At 39.7% G+C, this 27,801-nt stretch overlaps 1 protein-coding gene across 2 annotated transcripts in view; it reads left to right on the top strand.

Annotated features, from left to right (window-relative positions):
• syt12 (synaptotagmin 12) overlaps positions 1 to 27,801 on the top strand; it is a 72,450-nt gene that overhangs the window by 25,131 nt on the left and 19,518 nt on the right. The window contains exons 2-4 of one of the 2 annotated variants that reach the window (XM_003214791.4): positions 886 to 947; positions 2,657 to 2,850; positions 7,021 to 7,410. In XM_003214791.4, coding sequence (XP_003214839.1) covers positions 914 to 947; positions 2,657 to 2,850; positions 7,021 to 7,410 — 618 coding nt within the window. In that variant the 5' untranslated portion in view covers positions 886 to 913. The remainder of the gene's footprint in view (positions 1 to 885; positions 948 to 2,656; positions 2,851 to 7,020; positions 7,411 to 27,801) is intronic. The other variant, XM_062967524.1, reaches the window with a different exon arrangement.

Consider the following 27,801-nt stretch of genomic DNA (forward strand, 5'->3'; position numbering starts at 1 on the left):
AATAGCATTTTAAAGCTCTGGTTCATGTTGGACCCTTCAGGTTCTGTGTTGGTTTGAGAATAATTATCACCATTCCTACAACAGTCTAAGGACTTTATTACATTGAGGTCCTTAAGCCGGGGCAAAGTGGGGGCATCCGTGGGACAGCGGGATGAATCCAGCAGAAAGAGGAGAAATAATCATGCCACATTGCGCCCCCCTCATCCCACAGGGAAACTGTTGCTGTCCAGCTTCCTCATATGCTTTCCTCAGCTTAACTTATGAGAACACAGGGTGTCTCCCATGTTCTCCCATCCTAGGACACTTCCAGCACAGTTTAGGGATGGAGCCCTGCTGAAAATAACCCTGCATCATGTGATGGACTCCAGCAGACTTTGTTCAGGAAGCATCCTAGAATGGAGCCCAGACCTTGTGTGATAAGGTCCTAACTCTCAGCACTGCCTGTCTATATTGCATGTTGAAGAATCCTTTTCAACACTACCCAGCTTTTGAAAATGGTATTGCATCCATTGGAGCAGTGTACTGGCAAGCAATGAGTAACTGGTCATAGGCAGCTGCATTATTTGACAGGGATGTGAGGAATTGTAAAAGCAGCAGCCGGTGTATGCACCAAGGCAGCATTCCCATGTGTATAGTGCAAGTATGGAAGAGGATCCTTTCACACTCCTGTGTATGGGTGTACCACATAAAGTAGCATTTCGTAGATGTAAATGCAAAAATGGGGAATTATATTTTGACTATTCCTAAAGTGAAGAAGAATAGTTTTGAGGAATTATAGAAGTGGAGATTTTTTGTGTGTTTCTTCTAGGTAGTCTCTGCATGATACTGTGAAGTGCCAGCACCAATCTTCCTTGTTTTCTCATTTTTGTTTGTCTTTTCTCCTAGACAATTGCTCTAGACCAGGATAGCCATCATGGACAGTAATATTGATGAACATCAACTAAGTGGTGAGTGTCATTAATACGGAACAAACTGTGATAGGATTTTGCTTGAATTTCATCTCCCCAGAGATACTATAATATGATATGTCTACTATTTGCGTATTTATTTTCTGGGACCAAAGCTCTTAAAATTCAAGAGACAGAAAAATAACCAAATAAATGCTGATGATTTTGTCCCAAAATATCTTTTGAGCAGGCCTCCAATGTCATTTCTGTGCATTTCATGCCAGTAATTAATTCTAAGGGCCAAAACACAACTTGGAAAAAGGTACTTCTTTGCCTATAGCCCACAGAATCTCTCAGCTTCACCCATGTTGGTTTAGGGATTCATAATATCACAGAATCATAGAGTTGGAAGAGAGCACAAGGACCATCCAGTCCAACTCCCTGTTATGCAGGAAAACACCATCAAAGCACCCACGACAGATGGTCATCTAGCCTCTGCTTAAAAACCTCTAAAGAAGATGTCACCACACTGCAGGGCAGCATATTCCACTGCTGAACAGGTCTTTCCATTAGGAAATTCTTCCTAATGTTTAGGTGGAATATTTTTTCCTGCAATTTGAATCCATTGCTCCATGTCCTTGACTCCAGAACAACAGAAAACAAGATTGCCCCCTCAGGAAGTAATGGTATCTGGATATAAAAGGAATGTTGACCATATGAACACAATGGTTGGCACCTTTTGGGTTAGTCTTAATTAGAGTATGCCCATTTGATCAATTGTTGAATGTTGAGTTAACACAATGAATCTATTCTAAGTAGGACTGGTAACAGAATTGTGTTATGTCAATTTGAACAACTTTTGTATGTCAGCTTATTGTAGATCACTGTGTGTTTACCTGCAAGATGTTCCCATTTATAATCATTAGGTATAAGTAATTTTCCAGGATGATATGAAATCCTTAGTAGGAAGTGGATATATTGGCTATATATCATGTGTTGAAAAGATGATCACAGTGCAACTCTGGAAGAGAAATTGCACTTATAAATATGGGAAAAGAATATTGGGAAAACAAATAAAATGTCAAAGATTATTTTTCAAAACTTTGAAGACATCCCCTTCCCAGTTTTAATATTCACCAGTAAAAGGAAAACTAAAGTAGTGTTCTAAGTCATGGGCATCCAAGCTGGTAAAAAGGAGAAAATAATGCTTTAGAAACAGTTAATGGTAGTATTCATGGATTACTACAAATATTGATCAGGAACTAAATAGTGTGTAATTATTCAACAAAAGATTTTTCTTATCCAAAGAAGGGATGCAAAGACTATGAAAACAAAATATCATAATTTCTCTGGTTTTGAAGGTTTTAGTGTCTGAAGAAATATCCAGTTACATTATGTTAAACCACCACATTTCATACATATTAGACTATACAAAGATGCTATTATTCAGTTTTGAAAGATAGATTCACTGCAGTTTCACTGCAATTGCAAGAGGAAAATTATGTTTATATTTGGTGGTGGAGGGAGGAAGGAATTAAGAATTATCTATACTATGAATTTCAATTTTCCTTTCATTTCAGAATCAATGATGCCTCAGGAGAAATAACATATGTTATTTATTTCATAGCCATACAGCATTCCTATATGAGTTATTAATTTGTTGTATTTTTAAATCTCCCAATAAGAAAACCTCTCTGGTTGAAATAAGGTTTAAATATATTCGATTGGTGCCAGCTTCCTCAATAAAAAAAATATTATTTTCTTTTCAGTCATAAAAAATCCACCTGGATGGGAAATAGGTGTCTATATTACTGGGGCACTTGCTCTTCTGGGAATAGCTGGAGTGAACCTGTGGAAGCTTTGGAGATCTGGCAGCTATCCTGCACCATCTCCATTTCCAAACTATGACTACAGATACCTTGAACAAAAGTATGGGACCACGTATTCCCAGATCAAGCAAAAGGTAAAGAGCAATTATGACGCTGTTGTAAAACCTTTTGTTATTATGCCTCCTAATCATATATGTTGCTTTCCCAGTTTTTGATGGAGCTTCTTCGTGAGTTCAAGCTCTAAATTTCAAGTGAAGGCAATGAGACCTGATGTAGAGATATTCTATTACCACTAGGATGATGAGAGCTACCATCACTCCCCTTGTTATTGTTTTCTTAATGCCATCTGTGTGCAGCAGTTTTATATTAGAGGAGATATCCCTGCTCCAAGAAGCAGTTCATACAAATCAACTCAAAGGATTTAGCAAAGGAAGGGTAGGGAAATGGAGGGGAGGAGAGGAGGAAGGGAGAGAGACAGATTAGCAAAAAAATGTGCAATTTCTTCCCTAACACATTATCATTTTTGGCAAGGTACAGGTATAAATGTTTGTAAAATACTATAAGAAAAAATGGGTTCCCAAGGATTTGAATTGACAAGTACCGACTAATGGAATAAATGTTATAAATGTTTGTGTCAGGCATAATGGAAGGCAAGGGAGAAAACATTAGGTTGTTTAGAATATAGAATCATGGAATTGGAAGAGACCACACGAGCTAGCCAGTCCTCCCCTGTCATTCAGAAAAACACAATCAAAGTACTCACAACAAATGTCTATCCAGCCTCTGTTTAAAAACTTTCAGAGAAGAAGTACACTTTGAGGCAGTGTATCTTATTGTCAAACAAGAACCTTTCTGACAGGTAAGAATAGTGGATCTTGGGCAGCAATGGTCAGAAGCAAGTAGGCATAAGTAGTAGATAGATGGAAGGTTATGGAGCTGTTTGAAGGATAAAAATGAAAGTTTTGGATGGGATCTGAGAGCAGACAGGAAAAGACTTAAAGAGGGTATCTTATAGTCAAACTCATGGGAGGGGAGGGAATGATATGGGTAGCACAGCGGTGAGAAGACCATCAGATAAACTGGTCTTTGACCCTGGTTTTTCCAGTGTCAAATATTTATCTAGTCATACAGAGTTAAGCATCTTGTGGAACACAACGGGCCCCAACATGTGGCTTTTGGCTCTCTGGAGGGTCACAACTCTACCTCTAAATGGTCACAGTGGCCATTGTGTGTCACATCACTCCTGGTCATTTTGGGGCCATTAGGAGGGGGATGTTTTGCTGTGTCAGCGTTTGGGACCCTGGGAAGCAGTTTCATAACATTTTATGTTGACTCTTTGGCTGACATAAATTGGGAGGAGCAGCTAGTAGGTGTCTAAAGAGCTTCTTCTGGCACCTTTCAAAACTGTATTTGGCCTGTGTCCACATGTGTCTTACCCTGTGAACTGGAGTCAGCAGGCCTGTAGCGAGGGGGAGGGGGGTTAGGGGTTCTACCCCCCCCCCCAAATTTTCAGGTTATTAAAGAAAAACCTAGTTTACTCATGAATTTTAACTGGTTAACCAAATCCGCATGCTAAGTCTATGAGACGCAAAACATTAAGAGTCCCTCCAGGCACTATCTCAAGCAGATATTGACAGGTTTGTAGCTGGGAGGGGGTGCTAGGGGTTCAACCCCCCCCCCCCCCGGATGAAATTTTCAAAACCCCTCCCAAATTTTTTTTCTGGCTACAGCCCTGGGAGTCAGATGTTGGTACTGTGCTATATCATCAGCTGTAAAATGCAATAAGGATAAGAAGAGGAAAGCACTCCTAGAATTTACTGAAAAATTATAACAATATTTCCATTTACTTGAAGCAATGAAGGGTATTTTCTCTCATGTTGAGAATTGTGTAAATCCCCTGGAAATGGAAGCCTGAGAACGTTGTAGGCAGCCCCTGTACTTTCTTAACATAGCTCCCTCTTCCCCCTCCTCATTGTTTGGACATGTACTTCATAAATGAGAATAACAAGCCTGTTTTGATCCAAATAGCACCTCTGCATGCAAGCAGAGAGAGAATACTGGCAGGAGAGAGACTGAGAGTAGGGGGAGCAGGAACTGGATACAGTTTGAAAACCTTCAATGGGGCTATTAACACAGGAAGCGAAAGGCTGCATAAATTGGATTATTGATCCTCAGTCAGAGTTAATATATTCCGGCAGAGGTTGAGGGCTTAATGGCTCAAAGCCACAGTTCTAGTCATCTTGTTAGAAACAGTCTAGATTACCTGTGGTGTGCGTGGGAAGTTCTGACAGCAGCTCTTATTAGTGTGTTTGGTTTTTGAAAAAAAATAATTATTTGATGTTGCTTGCAGACTTTCTGATGATGTCAGTTGCCATTGAATAAACATCCTAGTTAACAGGCACTGGAAAAGTTTGTAGCTCATTGACAAAGCATATGTTTAGCTGCAAGAAGGTTTCCAGGGACAACTGGGAAAGAATCTTGCTTGAAATGTTATAGACAGTCAATTCCATTCAGTATTGACTGACAGTGTTTGACTAGATCATTGTGAGCAACTGTGTGAAGGGTCAGAGGTTGGTCCTTCCACAGTAAGCTCAAAAAGTGGGTTTCATCTTCTATCACTCTCAAAATGGCAATCAGAAGTGTCATTACGTCACCTCTTTTTGCCATTTTGAGAGGTGCTATGAGGAAAAGAGGTATTTCAGGTTTATGGAAATGAGGGCTTTCTGCATGGTTTGGGGGAGAAAAATGTAGTCCAGTAACACATTCAGGGCATGGGTCTCACTTTTCCCACCACAAACCTAGATGTATTGGGGAAGTTTATGTAAGATGTTTCTTAGAAATGCATGCTTAAGCATCTTGACTCTCAACAATTTCATCCACATTTTTAAAAGTATTGTACGTAGGCTGTTCAGGGTAGAAAAATAAACTTTTTCTCTTGTTCATTTGTCCCCCCCCCCCCCCCCCGAATTCCTGAGTACATCTACTTTTTATTACAAATCATAACTAACTTCCTCTAAAACAGAGTGTACATATATAAAGGTCATTAACTGAACCTTGTGTGCAATTAAGAAATGTAAGAAATAAAATAGATATTTAGACTGTAAAATAGATCTATCCAAAATGATAAGGAAAATGTAGAAATATGTTAACAAAGAAAAATGAATGAAAAGATATTCAGTTCTAGAACCACTTCTTTCTTGGTGCCCTGTAGCTGAAACAACAGACCCGTGTCTTCAGAAAAGAATCGCAAGGTTTCACACTGCTGAAAGATTGTATAACAGTCCATTGGTTATATCCCATGGCACAAGACTCTTAATATCAGTTTTCAGTGTTCTCTGAGCTAGCTTACAGAAGCATGTACATGTGCATACATAAAGAGATGGAAGTAGCGTCTTAAAAACAGAAGCTGGAATTCTCTGTTGAGGTCTCTAGATTACATAACTTTATGCATACTTAGCTAGATAGCAAAGACATTAAGAAACCCTGTTAGTGAATTGTGAAGGCATATAATGGGACATAGACAAGAGTGTCCTGATGACCACCAGTCCCATTGTGCATTGGATAGCATTGTGCATCGATCCCATTGTGTAATGGACTCTGTTGTCCATTGACTCCAATGTGCAACAGTCACTTTTTGTTGACTCTCCTATATAGCAGCGATAAATACACACATTGTGAACCTGCTCAATTCTATTTCTTACAGGTGTTAATTTCTGTAATAAATAAGTAGGTTCCCAAGTGAATTCCAGCTCATTTTTAATTGGCATAGATTTTTGTGGACTCCAGCCCACTTCTTCAAATGCATGGCTGCAGTCCACAAAGGTTTGCGCCAAATAAAACTGTTTCATCTTTAACGTGTCACGGGATTCTTAGTTGCTTTGTAGCAGGCAAGCATGGCTCCTTGACCTGCTCACCCACAAAAAGGGAATCCAATTTCAATCATTATGCATGTTTTAAATAGTAACAACCACCATGGACCTGGTAAGACGCAGCAAGTGTTTCTAGCACCCTCTGAATAGAAATCATACTGCTTAAATCTTTACACATCTTGATTTCAGGTATTCCTAATTTAGTTACACATAATCTACAAGTTTTACTTAATTTCCTTCAATTTTCCCTTGCATTTGAACCCTTCCACCCCAAATTAGTATTTTTTTGTAGACCAGAGAGAACAATGGGTATTTTTATGAATTTGCTATTAGACTTTTGAGGCTTCCAAAGTGACACATTGTATACACACAAGTAAATGTTTTGAAATTGAAGATAATCATGAGAATTGATGGGATTTTCTTTTGTCTTCACAGAGAGCTGCAAACAACTTCCGAAAGGCAGGAGACAGGACATCTCCTGTTCGCAAGCCAAGCCTGAAAATGGATGACACCTTTGAAAACATCAATGAGTTAGGCACTTTGGAGCTGATGCATAAAGAGCTTGATTTGGCTCCCTATGGTCCCCTGAAAAAGTCTATTTCCACTGACTCCCTCAGTTCCATCTCCTCTATTGGGAATAACTTTGGCCAAGAATTCACAGTTGGACAAGTGGAAGTCAACATGGAATACAATGTACATTCCAACACCTTGCATGTGACACTGCTGCAAGGGAAGGATCTCATGGAGAAGGAAGATATCAACTTTGAGTCCTGTTTTGTGCGCATAAGTTTACTCCCGGATGAACAAATTGTTGGCATTTCTAGGGTGAGTTTCTCCACTATTTTCATTTTGGCATGATACAAGGACTAACCAGTTTCACCAAGGATTAACAATTAACTGTTCATTACACAAGTTCTAGCTGATTTCATTGTGTTTTCCAATCATGGGAGCATAGTTCTTACCATAATTGTACAACTAAGTAATGGGATCAAGAGAAAGATTTATTTTGCCTTTTGGACACTTTTTAGAATTGATTATAAAGTCTGGGTAAATTTCTAATGTTGTGTTGGTCTGTAGTTCCTTACAGCTGAGTCTGTCTTCATGTGGCTGCCTGTACTCCAGGGATTGTGCAATGTATATGTAATGGTTGAAAACCTACCAGTATAACAGCATCAAGCATCTCTAATACTCATCTTGCTCTTCCTCTGTTCCAGTTATGCATTCCTTGATTGCCCCAATAGATTTTGTAAATGTTGATCTCTACGAAATTGGTGCAAAAGCATATTCGCTCTAACAAAGGGGACATCCACACTTATGCCACAAATCATATTGATACAGAACTTTATGATAGGCTGTAAACTTTATTGTTGAATAATTTAACATCAATTTACACCACGCCCTGGAACATTTTACGCTTGGAACATATTTAAGGTATAAATAGCCTCTGAAGTTGCTGCTTATCTTTATTAAGCTTTTATTTCTGGCCAGCATATAAAGCTTAGCTTGTTTTAACTAGATCTTGCTAGAATTGTATGTTAACTGCTTTTAATAGGACATCTGTTTGTCTTTTTAAAATTATACATTGCTTTGGGTATTATTTACATATAGAAATGATCACTATATTTTATAAATAAAAACAAATGTATTGTTTAAGTGAATAGCAATGTGCTGCATAGCTGTTCTACACCTCCAGTGTTAAAATTAGTGTTTGGTACTCTTTAAAATTAATTCAGGTTTGGTATAGTCGTTTTGATGTCACAAACCTGTGATTCTATACACAGGTATAGTTTTAGAGCTGCCCGGTCAAATCTTGTATTCTACATTTCCTGGGTCTATTAGAAATCATTACAAAAAATGAAACAGCAACTCTTGTGTGACACCTTGCTAGTGTCAGGTTGGCTGATTATTCTCATAGCTTTTGCCCAGCTTACGAAAAGGAAAATTATACACCACTTTCTTAGCAAAACTTTAAATAGTTTCCTTTCCTGAACTATATGACTGAGAATTGTTGTTCTGGTCAGAACTGGTGGAGTGGAAAGCTCTCCTGATATAATTGCATATCAGCTTTCTGCCACAGACCACCTTTGTATAGAGCCAGAGATTTCTGAAATGCCAGGGTCTAAGGATCCTCAGAGCCAAAGTATTGTGGAAAGAGTAGCTTAGAAAATTGCTTCTGCCAAACAATACTTATGCATAATGCTCAGCTGTTGTTGTTGTTGTTGTTGTTGTTGTTGTTGTTGTTGTTGTTGTTGTTGTTGTGTGCCTTCAAGTCATTTTTTATTTTGGGTGACTCTGAGGCATGTGTGACAACCTCAAGGCCCACAGGTTGAACCTGGCCCACCATGTCATTTAATGTGGCCTTCCAGATTCTGAATTACAACTTCTGTTAAGGTGATTTGCTGCCAAGTCTGTAATACTTGCAGTCCTATCAGCATCTTGCCCCTCTGATTGACTAGTGTTTTTATGGCTACCCTCTTCCTTTGTTGAAAATAGTCATGCCCTTAAACTGGAATAGAGCATTGCAGGCAGAGTAATTTGTATGAATCGCATTTCTGGCCAAATATGAACTTGGCAGAAGAAAGGAGCATTTGGGAGCCTGGATGAGGAAGACAGAAGGACAATTAGTATGCTTGAGAAATGAGTGGTTTTTATTGTTTTTAAAAGGGAGCATTTTCTCTACTTCTAATCCTACTGGGTCCAGAAGAGACAGCTTGTTCTTCTGCTCAGTTGAAAGACATATTGCAAAATCATATTTCTCATTTGCTCTTACGCTCGGGCAATGAGCCATGATCGTTTGTTCTTTATTTGCCCATGTCAACAAACTGGCTTACTTCCAGACTGATAAGCAGGGACTGAAAACAAGATTTGCAAAATGAGTGAAAATTGGTTTATTTAAGTTGCAGCCCTAAATACACTCACCAAAGGAGGAACCCCACCATATAGGGTGGCGGGACTTACATCCCATTAAATATGTATAGTCCTGTGCTGTTAATAAGCAAAGCTGGGGACAGTTATCTGTTTGGACTATAGCTCCCATGATTCCTCTGGCTGAGGGAATGATGGAAATTGTAGTACAAAAAAGTTATTTTCTCCAGGTCAACAATGAGTAGTCCATCCTTTCTGGATGCCATCTGCAAATGTCTACTTTTCCACTGAGCTATGCTCTTCTTTTGGAACTTCCTGTTCTCAAAGCATGTTTTGTTCACTGAATCCCACACACAGGGCTCTTCACTTTCAACTCAACAAGAAGACACAGGATTTTGTCAAGGGCAGACAACTGGAGGAGGGGATAGTGGCGGAAGAGACTTGTTTCCTTTTGTTCCTGACTCATTTCAGCCATTATCTTTGAGTAGATGCTAGAGAACGCATCTCTTTTGCTTTAACCATATTTATAGACTGGAAGAGACACATAAGAGCTTTTCCCCAAGAGCAGAAAATGGTGCATTAGAGCTATCACTGCATGTAGTACATATACTCACCACCACCACCCCCTCTCCCGTTCTGCTAATATCACGGACAGAACAGATTTTGCAGGATTTTATGGAGGCTTTTGGAAAAGGGCAAAACCAGTTTGATGATCACCAGAGATTAACAGGACACAAAAGAAATTGTTGAATACAACACACACTACTGCAATTTTGACGAGCCATTGATTTCAGTGTTTTTTTTAAGCTGCTGCTTTTGTCTCATCTGCTGCTTAGTTGGTGGTTTCAATCTCAAGTCTTTCCAATCCTTTATTCTGATTTTCTTATGATTAAGAGTTCATGAAATGTAAAGCCACTAGGCAAAATAGCTTCAAAGAAGATTAGACCCATTTGTCAGGGTGGATATGATTAATGGCTATTGAGTTATGTCACCTAAACAAAAAGCTTGCAAACAGCATGTCTCTGAATTCCTGTAGCTACAGACATGCAGTTTGGAAATCCTGCTGCTGTCACATCCTCTTGTAGGTTACGTTCAGGGCAATTTCCAACAATCTCCATTTATTAGTAAAGTTTATATGGCCTGAGGAAAAAAAGTTTTGAATAGGTAGAAATGCCTTCCAGATTCCGTACCCCCCCCCCCATATTTACATGCTTATTGTTCTGAATTTTTCATTGCCATCAGTTTACCTTTTTGTTTCTATAGAATCACATAAAATATCTCCCATTTTATCTCCTGTTGCTGCCAACTTCTCCCACATCTTCATAGAGGATTCTTTTATCCCTGCTTCCCTTATCTCTTCCAATTGCTTGAAGCCATTCTTGTCACCCAAAGTGTGTTTGTATACGCCTTTTACCAGGTCAGTAGGACTTTACTCCACTTGTCCCAGCATTAGTATCTCTGACTGCCAGCAGGATCTCTCCAGAAATACCCGAGGCACTGAACCCTTTTACATTCTACAGTTATTGTATTATGATTTCATAATAGGGGGGGGATCGCTCCTGGGTCCCCCACCTCCTGCCGCATCATTTCTATGTGCTAGGAGGCCTCCAGATAGACAGCATGGCAGCCTGGTGCATTTTTACTTATTTTAAGGGGGGGGTTTTTTTGGGGGGGGGGGTGGGGTGGCACCATCCCATTGCAGTACTTACCTTGATGGCATGGGGATACCCAACTGGGAAACTCTGTTTTTTTGGGTGATGGGCATGGGGACAGTATCGTGGGCGACAATGGGTTAACCCCATTTTCGTCCACATTAAATTGATGTCTGGAAGCTCCCAATGGCTTCCCTGAAACTCCTTGCTTGTGGAATAGCCATGTGGGGCAGCTGCAGGGAGAGTTGGGGAATGATATTAGCCCTCACAGCACTCTCCTAAAAAGCACTTTTACATGTGTAAGGGAAAAGCAGAAGAGTGGATTTCCCTAACATACTCAATATCCTTGTATATGCCCAGAGCATGTCTAAAGAGAATTAGATTGCACTCAGGTAGAAGGTCCTGCTTGAAATAAAATTCATTTCAATATCCTTTCTTTAGCTGAGTCTAGACGTGACCTTGTGATCTTAGTTCTATAAAAAAAAATCTCAAGAAGACAGGCAAGTTGTGTCTCCTATGAAAAATATCGGTGGCTATTGTTCATCTGTATTGGTTCTTTCATTAGAATATATCAAATTTAAGAAATGCCCAGTACTTAATAATGATATTTTAAAATACATCAAAAGCAAGTAAACATTTTGCTATATTTATTATTTGGGGGGGAGTGTGAAACTTTTTTTTAGCGAATCATGAAGAGTAGTTCCATAACGCAAAATAATTTATAAATCAGGCTCCATCAATAAACTTCAGTGGACACTCATGGGGATTTGGTTAATCAGTTAAAATTTTGGGTGGGGGGGGGGGGGTTTGAACCCCTACAGCCTTGTTTATTACCTTCCACCTTGCTATCACATCTATTTCCTTTCACTTTAAATGCCAAATGACATGTTCCTTCAAGATGATGGGATGATTTTTGTGTTTTTCATTTGTGTAATCTTAAAATGACTGCGGTATACACTTAAGGTTTTGGAATGTTACTTCCAAAATCCAGACAAGTCATTCTTACCCCCACTATAATGACTGTCCATAGATGTTTTCAAGTATTTTCTATTACAAACCTCTGCCTTCCTCAGACAAGAAATGTTTATCTCTTACTTAGAGAGAAATATAGGCTTCTCCTGGGACTTGTCTGTTCTGGAAGCTTGCAGTGTGTGTGTGTGTGTGTGTGTGTGTGTGTGTGTGTGTGAGAGAGAGAGAGAGAGAGAGAGAGAGAGAGAGAGAGAGAGAGAGAGAGAGAGAGAGTTTTACAGAGAAATGAGCAGATCAGTTCCTTCTCTTTGCTACACAAAAGGATTTGCATTTCCAAGCAAGCCCAGGGAATATACAATTTATAAAATACCGACTGAAAAATATCCTAGTATTGCTCTGGCTGAAAGAGAATCTTCCATAGATGAATACTGCATATTTATAGGTAAAGGTAAAGGTTTTCCCCTGACATTAAATCTAGTTGTGTCCAACTCTGGGGGTTGGTGCTCATCTCCATTTCTAAGCCGAAGAGCCAGCGTTGACCATAGACACCACCTAGGTCATGTGGCCAGTATGACTGCATGGAACACTGTTACCTTTCCACAGAAGTGGTACCTATTGATCTACTCACATTTGCATGTTTTTGAACAGCTAGGTTGATAGAAGCTGTGGCTAATAGCAGGAGCTCACTCTGCTCCCTGGATTCGAACCGCCAACATTTCAATCAGCAAGTTGAGCAGCTCAGTGGTTTAACCTGCTGCGCCATCAGGGGCTCATATTTATGCTCTACTGTTATTTGTAAATTTCCACCTCTGTTTATAATTCATTATGACTTTAGTTTTCTCAGTCTGTTTTGACAGATAATAAAGGCGCATTGGATTTTTTTTTCTTTTTAATGTTTTCCTGTAAAATGTTTAGGTAATCTTCCAGTTAAAGACTTTTCAGATGTATGTAGACATCTGTCTTCTCCACTATGGATAAAAGCAGCAAGAAGAGATGTTGGTCCCAATGGCATCACATCCTCCTCTTGCATTGATTTAAACCAGAACATTTATGGTCTTTAATTTATGCTTCAGCAATTGTTCTGGTTTTGGGCCAGTTCTGGTTAGGAATCAAGTCATGGTTCTCTTCCCACTCCCCACTCCCTTTTAATCCTTGCACCAGGATTAAATTGAGAGATTATGTGTAATCCATAGTCTCCCAACTGTTCATCATACCGGGGTGTGCACTGGAATGTAACTCAAATACTGTAGTTGCAATGGTTTTTGCTTGGCCTTTGCTTGATATGACCTACTCAGTCATACTTGTAACTCTGTATCCATTGCAACCAGTGCATAATTACTTGAAGTCATTAAGATTTACTTCTGAGTAAGCATTCATAAAATCAGGCTGCATGCCTTATTGCCTTCACAGCAACCTTTGACTGCCAGTTGTTTCCCTCAGCACTTTGTGATTAATTTGAATTAGCATTACTCAGCCCTTGAATGGTTTTAACTGTGAATTTTTTCATACTGTTTATCTTTAATTCTGTTTTAATATTTTTATATTTTAAATGCTGCACTAATGTTTTTATGTCAAGCTGCTTTGAATCCCCTTCGGGGAAGATAAAGCAGGGTATAAATAAATATTATAATAATAATTATAACTGGGGAATTTAATATTTTCTCTTTTATAACCTCTGTTCAGTTACAGTGAGCCCTTGATATTCACTGGGGTTTGGATCTTAAAAATCCATAGATGCTCAATTCCCATTATGTACAATGCTCTAAATTCTATGAAACTTGGTACAAGCTTTATTTGTTATGCAAACAAAAAGCTTGTTAGTTTTGCAAACAAAAATGCTATCTTCTCTCTCATGTTTGCTTAATTTTTCTTCTTGGTGTTGGTTTTTAGGCCTGTTCCTGGGGTTATTTGGGAAACTAATTCAGAAAATTGTGTTTGATAGACTAGACCACATCATTTCTAGTTTCTTAGATGCTGTTATCATAGTTTTCTATGTGTGAGCAAATGGAAGACTGGTGTATGTCATATGTTTTGGAATTTCAAAAACTAGAGTTGATAGGGGACAACTGGTGATATTTTTGAAATAATAATAATAATAATAAATTTTATTTATATACTGTACCACCCTATCCCCTCAGGAGGACTCAGGGCAGTTTCCAACATAAAACAAAACATTCAGTTGACCATACAACAATGTAAACATAATAAAAAAAATAAACATAATAAAACAAGAACATACAATTCAAAACAATCCACAAAAGTTAAAATCCAGTTTCAATATCCTCCATCAATGGGTTCAATATACCAGGGACTAGCAGGTAAAATACTGTATACCCAAAAACAGGTCTGACCTTTGAGGCACCAAAATGTGTGTTGGCCAGTTGTCATATCAGTTGGAGATTTGTTATTTGGATAACCAGGAAATATCCGGTCAGTACCTTGTTGTGGTGGATCTGAGATTAATTGTTTGTCAGATATGCTTGTTTCTGTAAAATCTTTTAAAAGCCAAATTTAAAAAGAGGCAAAAATAGAATACAAGACATAGATAGCCAGGTCTGTTTAGCTTGGGGAAGTGAAGACTGACATAACAGATATCTTTAAATGTGTGAAGGCATGTCATGTAGAAAATGAAGAAGCTTGTTCTCTCATGCGTCAGAGACTAGAACATGAATCAATGGATTCAAATTACGTACCAGGAAAGAGATTCCATTTAATTATTAGGGAGAACCTCTTTAAGAGCTGTTTGGCAATGAAATAGATGGTTTTGGAGGTGGTGGATTCCCCTTCTTTAGCAATCTTTAAGAAAAGATTGAATGGACATATTTCAGGAATGATACAGTTGTATATTCCTGAATGAAAAGGGATTGGACTAGATGCTTCTGTGGTGTTTTCCATCTTTAAGATTACGTGATTCTATGCTCCTCTGGATTAGGAAGCTGTCTGTGCCTTTGTACCATCAGTGGACTTCATACCCACTTCATCTTTCACTTTAATCCTATTTACATTCCTGGCAAACAGCTATTGGGAGTGAAAGAATCTGAGTTCCACTTTCGAGAGAGGCTTTTACTGGACAATTGTCATCAGTTAGTGTGTAACAAGCAAACGTGGCATCTAATTGTGCCTGGCTTCTGGTTCAATGCTGTCAATTTCTTGTACGTCTACATTACGCTAAAATTATGTTTTAAGACATGGAAAGCACACTATGGGCCTGGGTAATTGCTGACTGTTGGCTTTGATTAAGAACAAGAATGCAGTCTATCTGTGTGAGGAATGATCTGCCTGGCAAACTAGAGTAAAACCTAATCTAATGGTTTTGTGCATCACAATGTTTTGCTGGCCTAAAGCCATGCCACATTGGTTCTGTCATCTTGCATGTTTCTGGAAGTGCATCCAAGTCCCCTGCTGAAGTTCAGCCTGTCTGCTTGGCAGCATCCAAAATCCCTGACATCATGGGAAAACTGTCAAGGACTTCAGAGAGACAGAGACTCTGTGATCTGCAGCATATTCATTTATCACCACCACTGAGAATGCTAACATTACTCTTCTGAGGAAACAGCCATCTCACACCCTGCTGTGATATATTGTGTAAAGTGGAAGGCTAACTCCAGGACAAAGTTGATGATTTGCACATTTCATTGTCGCTGGGTGTTTGAAGTTCCTTAAGGCCAAACATGAATTGTATAATATAATGGCAAATGCCCAAAATGTTTAATTTAAAGTCAGCCCTCCATGGATTTAATCAACTACAGTTTAAAAACTTTTAAAAACCTTTCCCCAAAAATCAAACCTTGAGTTTGCTATTTTATGAAATTGGCATCTTTTTACTTTACCATTGTATATAATGGGACTTGCGCATCCACAGATTTAGGTATCATGGGGCAATCCTTGAGCCAGTCCCAGCAAATACCAAGGGACTTGTCTAAGAATAAGTTTTCTCCTTGTTGTTATCTTTTTTTGCATTAGTTTTTTCTTACTATTTGTTTAAACAGTTATAGTTTATGATGCTGTTGTATGAATTACAATTGTTTTATAAAGTTGTAATGTCTCCTATTCAGGAAATGAGAAACCAACAGAATAGATGGGGGAAGGAGAGAAAATAATTGTACCACTATACTACACCTTACGGTGACCAAACATGTAATACCTGCAAGACAATTGTAGAAGAAAATAAATAAATAAATGGGAGCTTTGGTGAGCCTAAGGTTGCCCCTATTATAGGGTTTTCTTGAGAAGATTTGTTCAGAAAGGGTCTACCATTGCCTTCCACTGAGGCTGAGAAAGTGTGATTTGCCCAAGGCCACCTAGCCAGTCTCCATGTCTGAGTGGGTATTTGAATCCTGCTCTCCCTAAGTTCTAACCCAACATTCATATTGCTTCACCACACTGGCTCTCCAGCTTCACTTTATACAAGCAGTAAATCCCAGTTTTATTTTATTTTTTGCCATCTCATGTTCCACACTGGGAGGAAAATGGGATAAAGATGATGGCTGTGGTTGTTACGTTGACAGCAATAATGATGATGATCAAAAAGGTGGTAGGCTGGTTCACAAGCCATCATCTGCTAGTCCCTACAAAGTTTCCTAGGTAGAAATAATTGTAACTATTTGGCATAAATATAATACATGTCCTTAGCACACTGGGAAACATGTTAATTGCTAACACCTCACAACAAGCAGCTTAAGAAACATTGATCTGACTACTTTCAAACAGTTTTATATAGTGGCTCTGTGAAAATCCACTTTCTGTCTTCATATACAGGCAGTCTCCAAGTTACAAATGTCTGACTTAAAAATGACTCATAGTTAGGAATGGGAGTGAGACAATAGGAAGTGAGAGAAACCTATCCTTCGGAAGGGAAACTCACTCCTTTGACAATCTTTGTTGTCAAAACAAGCCAAATATTTCAAAATCCAATTCTCACAGGGACAGCAAGGGAGGTGAAAATCTTCTGAACAGGGGCACAGACAGCAAAACAAATTCTACAGGCGTGTTAATCCTTCCCTATTCGATCCAAAGGCTATATATATATACATATATACATATACACACACACACACACACACATTTGGCTGGAGTTACACTTAAAAATGTATCTGTTCCAACTTACAAACAAATTCAACTTAAGAACAAACCTACAGAACCTATCTTGTTCGCAACTTGGGGACTGCTTATAGTTTCAGTAGATAGATATTTGAAATGACATCCTAAGCAACAAAAATGAAACATGAATCAGAAGATAATTTATAGAATAAAATGTTTCAGATCATATTTGTCAAGCTGTGACAATCCAGACAATTGACCTGTCAGTTCTTTGACAGTGGTGGCTTATATACATACCTGCAGTGCAGATTCTCATTACAAAGAAGGTTATACAGATACTGTATTAACTTGTCCCTTAAATGAGCGTTCTGTCCCTTTCTTTTACAGCTGCCCTCTGAACTTATTTTTAAGAGCATATGTGTTGTGTACTGGTCTTCTGATTATAGAAAGCCAGTACACAGATTTATCTTATAGCATGTAGGGCTTGGAAATTGCAGAACCCATAATCCTCCAGCCACCATTACCAGTGGCCATGCTGATTGATGTTATAGTTCAAAAGGGGAGTGTTTCCCAATTCTGTTGGTTTGAGAGTTTCTGTTGCATGACTGTGTCCCACAGAACACTAATATATATCTGTAGGACCTATACAGAAAAATATCCACGTCATCTTCCGCCTGCACGGCTTTCATACAAGTCTGATCCAGCATATAAGCATCTTTCTTGCTCTATCGGCAGAGCCAGCCCAACATAATGGCCAATGTAAGCGCCCGCTTGTGGCACATTGTCCCCAGGGGCACCGTTGAGGCGCCACTGTGGCGGTAGCGGCAGTGGGGGGGGGGGGGCATCGCTCCCTCCTCGCCCAATACAGAAGGCCTCAACTGAGGCCTAGCTCTTCTTGCGAGTCCTTGTGAGACCTTGCGAAAAGAGCTAGGCCTCAGTTGAGGCCTTCCGCGTTTGGCGAGGAGGCAGCCGATGGTCCCCGCCACTGCTGCTGCCACCACTGCTGAAGGTATGTGCAGGGCTTGGGGGCCGCAATTTGGGGGGGGCATGGCCACTAGGGTTCGCCTACAAGGCGAAATTACCTAGGGCCGCCTCTGTCTATCAGTACACATATTAATTGGCTCTATGATTTTAAAATACGAGGAAATCCTGCAAAACTTATGATAAAGCTTCTGACCGCTCACTATGTTTCAGATGTTTGCAAACATTCATCTCAAATGGCCTTTAAAAATGAGTGGAAATGAATTATATCCCTAGAGCACAGACTTGGCAAGGCAACTGTAAACATTGCTGCTAAGCTGGCTGTGAATTGAACACATAAGTAGTCTGTACTAAAGCTGTCTCTTTGCTACAGTATGCTCATCCTTTCTCTTTTTTCTTTGTGCTCTTCATTAGTTCTATTCATAGTTCAGGATTTTTCACTTATCTATATAGGCATGGTTGCTACTGAGAGGTATGAATATCAGTATCAGGTCTTCTGACTGAGAAACTGCATTGTCAGATATAACTCCAATGATGGAGCTCTGCCATCAACTTATGATGGAACTCTGTCATCAACTTACCTTTCCATCCAGGGAGTTTCCCAATCAGGTTCAGCTATTAACATCTATAAATATCAGTCCCTAACAGTTGAACAATTGTAAATCCAACTCACAGTCTTGTAACTACTGAATAGGATGTTTGAAATGTGCTTGAAATGTGGCTCTGACCTTTTCCAGATAGGAAATGTATGTGTACCTTTGTCTGTGTGACTGTTTATTTTAATTTTTGCAAGATCCAAACTGTGCACTTCTATACATGTTAGTCTATTTGTTTTCCCACCGAAGTCTTTAAAAAACCAGTCCAAACATTTGCCTCTAAAAATTTCATACATTTTCAATTTTAAAATGAGTGTTTCTGGTACAACTTTTTAATAATACTTTTATGGCGGTGTCATCCATACATCCTTGGCAACAAGTCCTCTTCCATTGCTGTTTCTAGACCTCACCCTGCTTTTGGCAGTAGAATAGATCTTGGGTTGCTGTGAGTTTTCCAGGATGTATGGCCCTGTTCCAGAAGCATTCTCTCCTGACATTTCACCCACATCTGTGACAGGCATTCTCAGAGGTTGTGAGAATAGATCTTGTGTGAAAGATCTGTCAGTCAGGGGATCTTTTCAGGGATTCTTTGATGAGGTTAATGGTCCTACTTGATGAACTTCCTAGAAAGGCCTGAGTATCTTAGTAGCTGTCAAGTGCAAGATTTGGTATAGGCATATTTTATTTAGGACAAGATCTTTATTCATTTAGGATGATGGTATGGCCCAACACCCTAGGAAAAGCTCAATAGCAATTTCATAGCAAAGCAAATCTTGCATTTCCAGTTGAAAGGGTCTCAAAAAACAAAAAGTGGATTGCTAGCTAAAAGGATGTTCAATTAAAGGACCACCAATAAAAAGAGTAGAGTTTTGGGAAATTGTGTTTGAACTGCCATTTCCAGAATCCATGCTTGGCTGGGGGATTTCTTGAAGTTGTAGTCCAAAATTACTTTTTCCAAGCTTTCCAAGTAAAACCAGCCACTGAGAATTTTGAAAACGATTGTCTAATCAAAGTAAGATAGTAAGGCATATTTTCAAAAAGCATTGACTTCATAAAATAAAATAATATAAATGGATTTTTAAAAACTAAATTTGAATTTCAAAATTTTCTTGATACCTTTGATTTTAAAAACAGCCAAGTGAGAAAGTGTACAATTAGTCTTATTGTTTATACAGTTATCCACAGATATGTAACTGAGTAACATCTCCCAGTCTCACTCGCTCAGCCCATCTTAACTTCCAGCAGCCAGTTCAGACAAAGGAGATCTGTTCAGCTCCCATTTATGGAGCAAGGAGAATCCCATTCCTACCAGTGAGCAATGCTGCAATGAGGAATTGTGACTGGGAGCATACTTGATGACTAATGGGAGGGGACAGGAAGCATTCTCCTCCTTGCACCTGAAATCGACCGCGAACTTTGGGAAGTCTGCCCCAGTGAGGGGAGACAATATGATCCCAACAAGGAGGGATCGCTACTTTAGCGAGCCGGGGAAGCCCAATCTATAGATCTATTGATTTTTCCTGAGATGAAATGAAAGACTCAGCCAAAGTTGAAGGAAATGCCACCGAGGTGATCTTTATTGCGATTCAGCTGAAACGGATGCAATTGCCGCGATAGTCCGTCAGGCAAAGCATGTGGATACAGAGATTTTTATACAATTTTCAAAGTGAAGCCTCTTCAAATTTCCCGCCCTCTTCCTCCCGCCCACTGGCCGCTGATTGGCCGGCGCGTCCCAGCTGGGAGGAGGCTTGGTCTCCCGCCTCGCTCCAGGAACCAATCACGGGCTTTCTTCGTCTCCGCGGCAGCGAATCAGGAGGCAGGGAGGCGGGACAGGAAGAGACAATGTACTGATGAATGATTCATGTGCAATCGGGCTGCCAATCGACCCGCCGAGGTTTTCGCCTACAAGGGGAGTCTAGAGTTATTATCTTTTTGGATGAGACATTGATAGGATTATGTCCAGCTTTCCTGTCTTCAACGGTTCCTTGATTACCACCGTTCAGCTGTTTTTGTCCCTTTAAATTTGGCTCTTAAACAAAAAGGTTATTTTCCGAGCACAGGAGCCCTTGGCGCAAAAAGTGAGATAGCAGTTAGTGTTAGGATTTAGCCAGGAAGAATATGCCACCGAAACGGAGCGTTTTGGCGGACCCGCCATTACAGGGCTTATTGAGGTTTTCGTATCCGCGGTTTGGAGAAACGTGGTTCTGTTCCCCCCAGGTTGCCTATGGAGGCCCCCTGGGTTGGCCAGTGGCTTCCCACGGCCCCAAAAGGTAGTTTATAAGGTTTTATTGTTATTTTTTTGGAAGAAAAAGGACACAAAATATCAGAAGGCAGGAATAAAGTTGCAAGTTAGGAAACATTTTATTAGGGTATTTGTTACAAGGTTGGGGTTAGGAAAGAGATCAGAAGAAGCATTTGAGATGAGTGGCTGCAGACTGGATCATGTTCCCACCCCATTCCATCCAATTGTGGGTCTTGGGACCTGTGGAACTGCCTGCTGCATGTCAGATTAACTTGAAAGCAGGGGGTGATTGACCTCTCGATATCACACCTAGATTGGGAACTGAATAGATCTCCTTATCCATTGTGGCTCTACTATCCGTTAAGATGGTATTGAGGGAGTGTTTCTTACAGTAATGATATGTACTCATACTGAATAAAAGGCAGCTATGAATCCATATGTAGATCTGTAATTGCAATAAAAATGCCATCCTTCATTAGTAATGCTAATTGTACAGCTTCTAATTATATTCCATGAATATATTAGCAGCAATTTGTGGAGATGAGAAATAATCTGAGTAGTCATATTCTGCAGGTGGTGTACCTGAAGCACACATATTTCTCTCCCCCCCCCCCTCCCCCCCCCTCTCTCTCCCTCTAAAACTTAGGGGAAAGATAAAATAAAGACTTTTGTCTCCAATTTTCAGATAACAACTTAACAAAAGTTTGGGGAACAATTGTATTAGTGATATGTTAGTTACCGTTTTCTTGCTTGAGGGTTTTCTTGTTATAGATGCTATTTTACATTATTTGGGTGATTAAACGCCCTAGGCTGTAAGAGACGCTGCCAAAAAGCTCTAGCATTAAGATGCTGCTGAGAGAGTTCCTTGAGTGTGACGTGCTGTAATGAAGAAAATGAAACAAGGCAGTGGAAGAGAAGGATATTTAGTTTATTACGAACTGGAGGAAAGTGAGTGAGAATGAGAACAAAATATAGTTGTTAAATGATGTCAACAATGCTGTGGCAACTCTGTGAAAGCTATGCTCATATCTAATCAACTTCTTCCTTGATGTGATGGCTATAGAAAAAAATTGGGGTAGGGGTGAATATCTTTATGAAACCCTTTGGTGTTAGACTTCATTTGACTTCCAGGGCATTCTAGATCCCCCACCACAACTCTATGTTATTCTAGCGGCAGTGGTCAGCTAATTTGTTGGCATTGGGTTGTGTTTGCAGTTTCAGGTAACTGTTGTCTGGCCAGGAATGTATCCTTGGCAAATACAGTGGTCTGTCATGGTTTGCAAAGGCACTATGTTGTGTGTGTGTTAACTGAAAAATGAAGTGCATGAAGCTGATTGGCTGAGCCTGCAAAAACCTGGGGATTGATTTGATACTGTTTCTGTTCTGCTACTGCAAAACCAGTTTGGACAAGTTTTTCAGTGCTGGCTGAGTACTGCTGGAGAGGCCTTACTATTTTTGACACCTGTTTGCTGCTGAGAAAAGAGGGTGAAGAACCAGGACTGTATTCTTCTCTGAAGCAAATTTGTGGACTGAGAAAGGACTGTTTATGATTTTGAACTTCTGTAAGTGACCAGAGGGACCATTGTAAATACTACTGTTTTTTGACCTGTTGGATTCAGTAAAGTTCCTATGTTTTTGTTCTGCAAACTTGAGTATTGTTCTGTGGGTGACTCTGGATCGCAGACACATGTAAGAGCTTCCATTTATCATCATCAATCCATAACATGGTCTTACTGTACTACCATCCAACACCTGTTCTTATCTGTGGCTATTGAATGTCATCCAAAGAAGCTGTGTTCCAGCTTTCTTGAAACACATGGTTCAATTTGATGTTTACTGTTTTAAATCCATAAAAACAAATTTATCCACCTATTGAGGCTATTAAATGAGTTATTAATTATTGCATTTACTATAGGGGTTCTGGATATGAATACTATAGTGCAAAGGATAGAGTCGGTACCTTCATGCTCTCTTCAATCCTTACTGTTACATGACTCCAGTATCCCAATGTGGAATATACTTTCTTGGAAAGATTTCAACAGAACCTGATTTCAACAGAACCTGATTTCAACTCAGGTCATATTAAATATTTTGTTCTTCTATGAAAATCCATTGCTCTTCCTGCATTGTAGCCTTGTGACAGCTGCACATGGCTAACATTCTTCCTCAGCATAGTGCCCTGCTGTTCAGAAATGATGAAAGTTTTATGTTCGCACAATTGCTAGCACTTGCTGAGTTCTCTGGACTAATTTTGTTTTTTTCCAAGCACCAGAGGGGTTTGTGTCAGGCACTCAGAGATGCCAGAGGAAGCAGAATGGGGAAAAAAATGCAATGGCGCATTGAACAACAGCTTGAGCCCAGAAGCCTTCATTAGAGAGGTGTTCTATTTGAGGAATTGGACCTGGAAACTAGCAGAAAGGCTGTTTCCACATCACAGAGTGTCAAAGCAAAATATAGGTGTGAGAAAACGAGAATACCAAAACAGAGCAGGGGTTGTTGCTGGAATGACAAAGGCTGGCATTTCTGTTACATCAGGAAATTGACAGAATTGTAGAATTAAGTGCAATAAAGTATAATATTTGAAAAAAATATATGCTATCAAAAATATTACTAGCCTTTTTTTGCCTACATGTAATACCAGGCAATTGTTTTCTGTAATAACAACAAAAAGAGTATGTGTTATATAGTTCCAGAAGAATGAAACTAAGGCATGTGAAATTTGGTGTTAATAAAAATGTGAATTTATTGTTTTATAATAAAACAATTAATTTTAATTAATCTATTAGAAAATTAATTAAAATCTGTTAGTTTCCTGGATTACTAGAGAGAGAGAGTAGCATTGACTTGATGCAGACATGAAGCGGCAAAGTTGACAGAGGCAGGCAGGGACTGCATGTAATTTCTTTTTCTTTCTCAGTTTTATTTATTTATTATTTATTTACAGCATTTATATTCCGCCCTTCTCACCCCGAAGGGGACTCAGGGTGGATCACATTACACATATAGGCAAACATTCAATGCCTTTTAACATAGAACAAAGACAAGACAGACATAGGCTCCCAGCGGGCCTCGAACTCATGACCTCATGCTCAGAGTGATTCATTGCAGTGATTCATTGCAGCTGCTCTCCAGCCTGCGCCACAGCCCGAGCCCTTGTCTGAATCAAATGCATTTTATCAAATGCATAGTCAAATAAATGGTTGAATAGGGCTAAAATTCTTCCACATTCAGGCCCATCACAATGCAGGCGTTAGTAGTTTCCAGATTTCCCTGCCAACTTTTTTGAAGGATGTTCTGTACTTCTTTAATCCAGTTTCCATGTGCTGTTTATTGCCTTCAAATTTGTAAAAAAGCTCTCCTTCTACTGCCATGGTAGAGGTTTCCATGCTTATTCTTTCAGTGTTTTGTGTATGTGATTCTTTCATGTCTGGCTCTCTCATTTTCACTCTCCTTGTTTCTACACAGGCAAAATAAATCATACCTCAATTCACTGTAAACAGTCCACAGTGATATATGGCTGGTTCTGCTGCAGAAGCTGTTAATTCATCACAAGAACTGCATGTTATTCTGGAGCATCCAGGAAATTTTGGAGTGATCCTCAATGTTTTGATGTGTTGAGAGCTGGATCAGGGGCAATCCAGTGTCCACATGTCAAAATGATCCACTGCTGCTTTGGTGACCAGAAGCAGCTCCCTGGCAGAGTCTTGCTGGCAAGGTCCATTATGGTGGTCACATTGCTCAGCCTCTTGTGGCTTCACAAAAGTAATTGCACCAGCAAGTCTCTGCTGAGGAGTCGCTTCTGGTCAGGAGGACAGGGGGACAGGGCACTGGTGCCGATGCACTGTTGGCCTAGCTAGCTATGTGAATTGTATGTGTAAACTATCCAAAGCACTCCAGAACAGATTGCTCTGGAGTATTTTTCTGGTTTAGATGTAGATACAGCTTCTGTCTCTTGTAATTTCAGTGCTTTTAATGGTGGTAGTGGTTTTTCTATTCTTTGCTTTGTACCTGCTTCTTACATGGAAGCCCCATCCATTTCCTTTCTCTGAAGCTGAGAGAGTATAACTTACTCAAGAATATCTCCTGGGTTTCTGGGTCTGAGCAGAGGTCTCTCCAAGTCCAACACTTACCTCTCTGCCATGAGCATTTGTTTCTGTTGTAGTTTTTTGACAGAACGAAAAATCTCTTTCACTAAATAACAATCTAATAAAACTAGTAACCTTCATCAAGGGAGGCAGGGGTGGAAGGGACCCAAATAAGGCAGAGTGTTTGTGTTGCTAGTGGACATTGTTTACAGTATTTCCTTTCAAATGGCAAAGCGACAGTCTCTGCACTGCAAGCTTGATCATTTATTTAGCAAACCTCCCACGTACCCTGGGAATGGGAGACAGAGAGGGGGGAGAATGGAGCAGAGCAGAAATGGTTCACTATATAAATTTATATTCTCAGAGGAATATCAAGAAAACTGTTTTGGGTTGTATATAAATTCTTCACTCAGTGTAATACATTTTTATGTTACTTGCCATGTGTGTAGAAAGTGATAAAAAGAAAGCTCTCTTCTGTCCAAGCATTCAGTTACTTAAAAGTAGAATTCTAAGTTGTCATTCTGTTTTAAATGAAGTGCCAGCAATATCCTTTTTATTGTTCCTTAACCAGACTATGCTACTTATTCACACCCTATTCATTTAGTCATCTGATTCATCCTGCTTGGAAACAGTCACCTTCCCAAAGGCCTGCTGCTTGTAACCAAAGTTGCCAATGGATTTTGTGGCTTCCCCTTCACTTCAGTAGGTTAGTCGACCATCCTCTGAGATGGTGGAGGAAGCCATCCTGATGAAGCAAGATTCAGATGCCAACCTGGTTATACATGGGGAGGGGAAAGGTGCACTAGTTCGTTTTTTGTCTCAAGAAGCAAAATAGTGAGAGCTGTCCCTATCTGCATAGACACAAGGTTTGGCCTAAAGAAGTCATAGGCACAAAATCCCTGGATTTTGGAAGCTATTATTGCTTAAGTAGTGAAATCAAGAGTTGCTAGCTGCAAATGCTTTGAAGGGTAAATACAAGAAAACTGCTTAATCAGCAAAGTGTGCTGAGTGCATTAGTCAAAGAGGATTCACAGACAGAAGCCAGCATGCTATAGATTTTGCACAGAGTGGGATAGATCTTCAAAAATCCCTCTTCCCCATCTGACTGTGGCCTGGAATTGGAAGCAGGTTGCTGGGTAAACAGGATGGCTGGCTGGCAGGCAGTAAGTATGAAATGAGACCTGTCTGTGTGTCACCAGAAGTCAGGGAATCAATAAGCAATTTGAAAAGAATTAGCACGATCAACAGTGTATAGGAAGTCTTTGAGACAGAAATACAGGAAGCGCCTAGATGTCTGAGGCAAATAGCGAAGGGGCAAGCAGATCCTTGGATTCTAAAAAATGACATTGGGGTAAAACATGGTCCTTGCTTATTTGCACTCTCCAGGGAGTCTTCCTTGAGATCAATCCTGAAATGTCAGCAATATTTCCAGGATACACTCACTAGTGCAAATATTTCTGTAGTGTTGCTAAAGAGAAGATCTAAACACTGAGAGCGCAAACAAACAAAGCATTTATGTACATATATAGAAAACCAGTGAGGGTTGGATACTGATAGGTAGTGCAAGGAAACAAGGATTGAGATCCCCACTAAGCAATGGAGCTGACTGAATGACCTATAACTAGGGAGCCAGTTGCCATCTCTTATTGTATCTTCCTCACCACAAGACCACTCTCAAGATAAAATGGGGAATGAGAACATGATGATATGACTTCCCCTTGAAGGTATGATGGCGTAATAATGCTGTAAAGGTCCATTTATTTGGTTATTCATTCTGCTTTTCCTATTTGAGCAGTAGATGGTCTATTCCATGATCTTTCTGTGTAGTGGATGTCCTGGATTCTTATATTTTATTTCAACATTGTGATCTGGTTTATTTATTTTTAAAGGAAAAAATCAAATACTGCTGGATTATTAATCCTACTTCAGGTGTCCAATTACTTGTTGTATGGTATGATCATATATATGTACAAAGCATAAATTTATAGATGTGGTGTATTCTTGTATTTGGCTGTAAAAGAGCAAGTTCCCCCCGTTAAGTCTCTTACCTATTGATGTGTGCTAAGGTTCTCCAAGATGTTTCATAAGAATGTATTATTTCAACAGCGGTTGGTTTTGTTGACACTCACAGATTTGCATATACAACATGTATTTAGAATTGCTTAGGTTTATTCAATGCATGAGGGCCAGTTATCCATTATCTTTTGCTCTCCTTTCCTTGTCTTTGAGCGCTCTCCAGAGAGTACTCCTTGAGATCAAGTTTTGCTATTGAGGTGAAGTAGGTTTGTGATTTCTCCTTCCCTTTCCCCAGTTTTCTGGCATTGCTGGTGTGAGTGTGGAATGTCATTATTCGAATAAGAGCTGAAGAGTCACAGAAAGGGCTTTGCTAACACATTTTCCATCACCTTTTTACAGCAAAAGAAATCCAGTCGTTTCCAGAGGACTTCAAAAGAAGAGGAAAAGTCTCTTCTTCAAAGAACTGACTAGCTCATATTAATGGCTGTGTTGTTCTTAGGGGGAGGGGAGCTTAATAAGATGATGTATTCAACAGAAACTTCAAGGTGTGCACACACATGTTCCTGGAAAATTCAGCTCTGTGAATTCAGATCTGTTATTGTGGTGCCTTCTAGATAGACTATGACACTCACTATTCCCAAGGTCACATTGGAGGATATTAACATATTAACAGCTGTGGCGCAGCTGTTGAGCAGCTGCCTTAAATCACTCTGACCATGAGGTCATGAGTTCGAGGCCAGCCCGTGGCGGGGTGAGCACCCGTCAATTAA

The sequence above is a fragment of the Anolis carolinensis genome, chromosome 1 (assembly GCF_035594765.1).
Source record: "Anolis carolinensis isolate JA03-04 chromosome 1, rAnoCar3.1.pri, whole genome shotgun sequence".
NCBI classification, from domain to species: domain Eukaryota; kingdom Metazoa; phylum Chordata; class Lepidosauria; order Squamata; family Dactyloidae; genus Anolis; species Anolis carolinensis.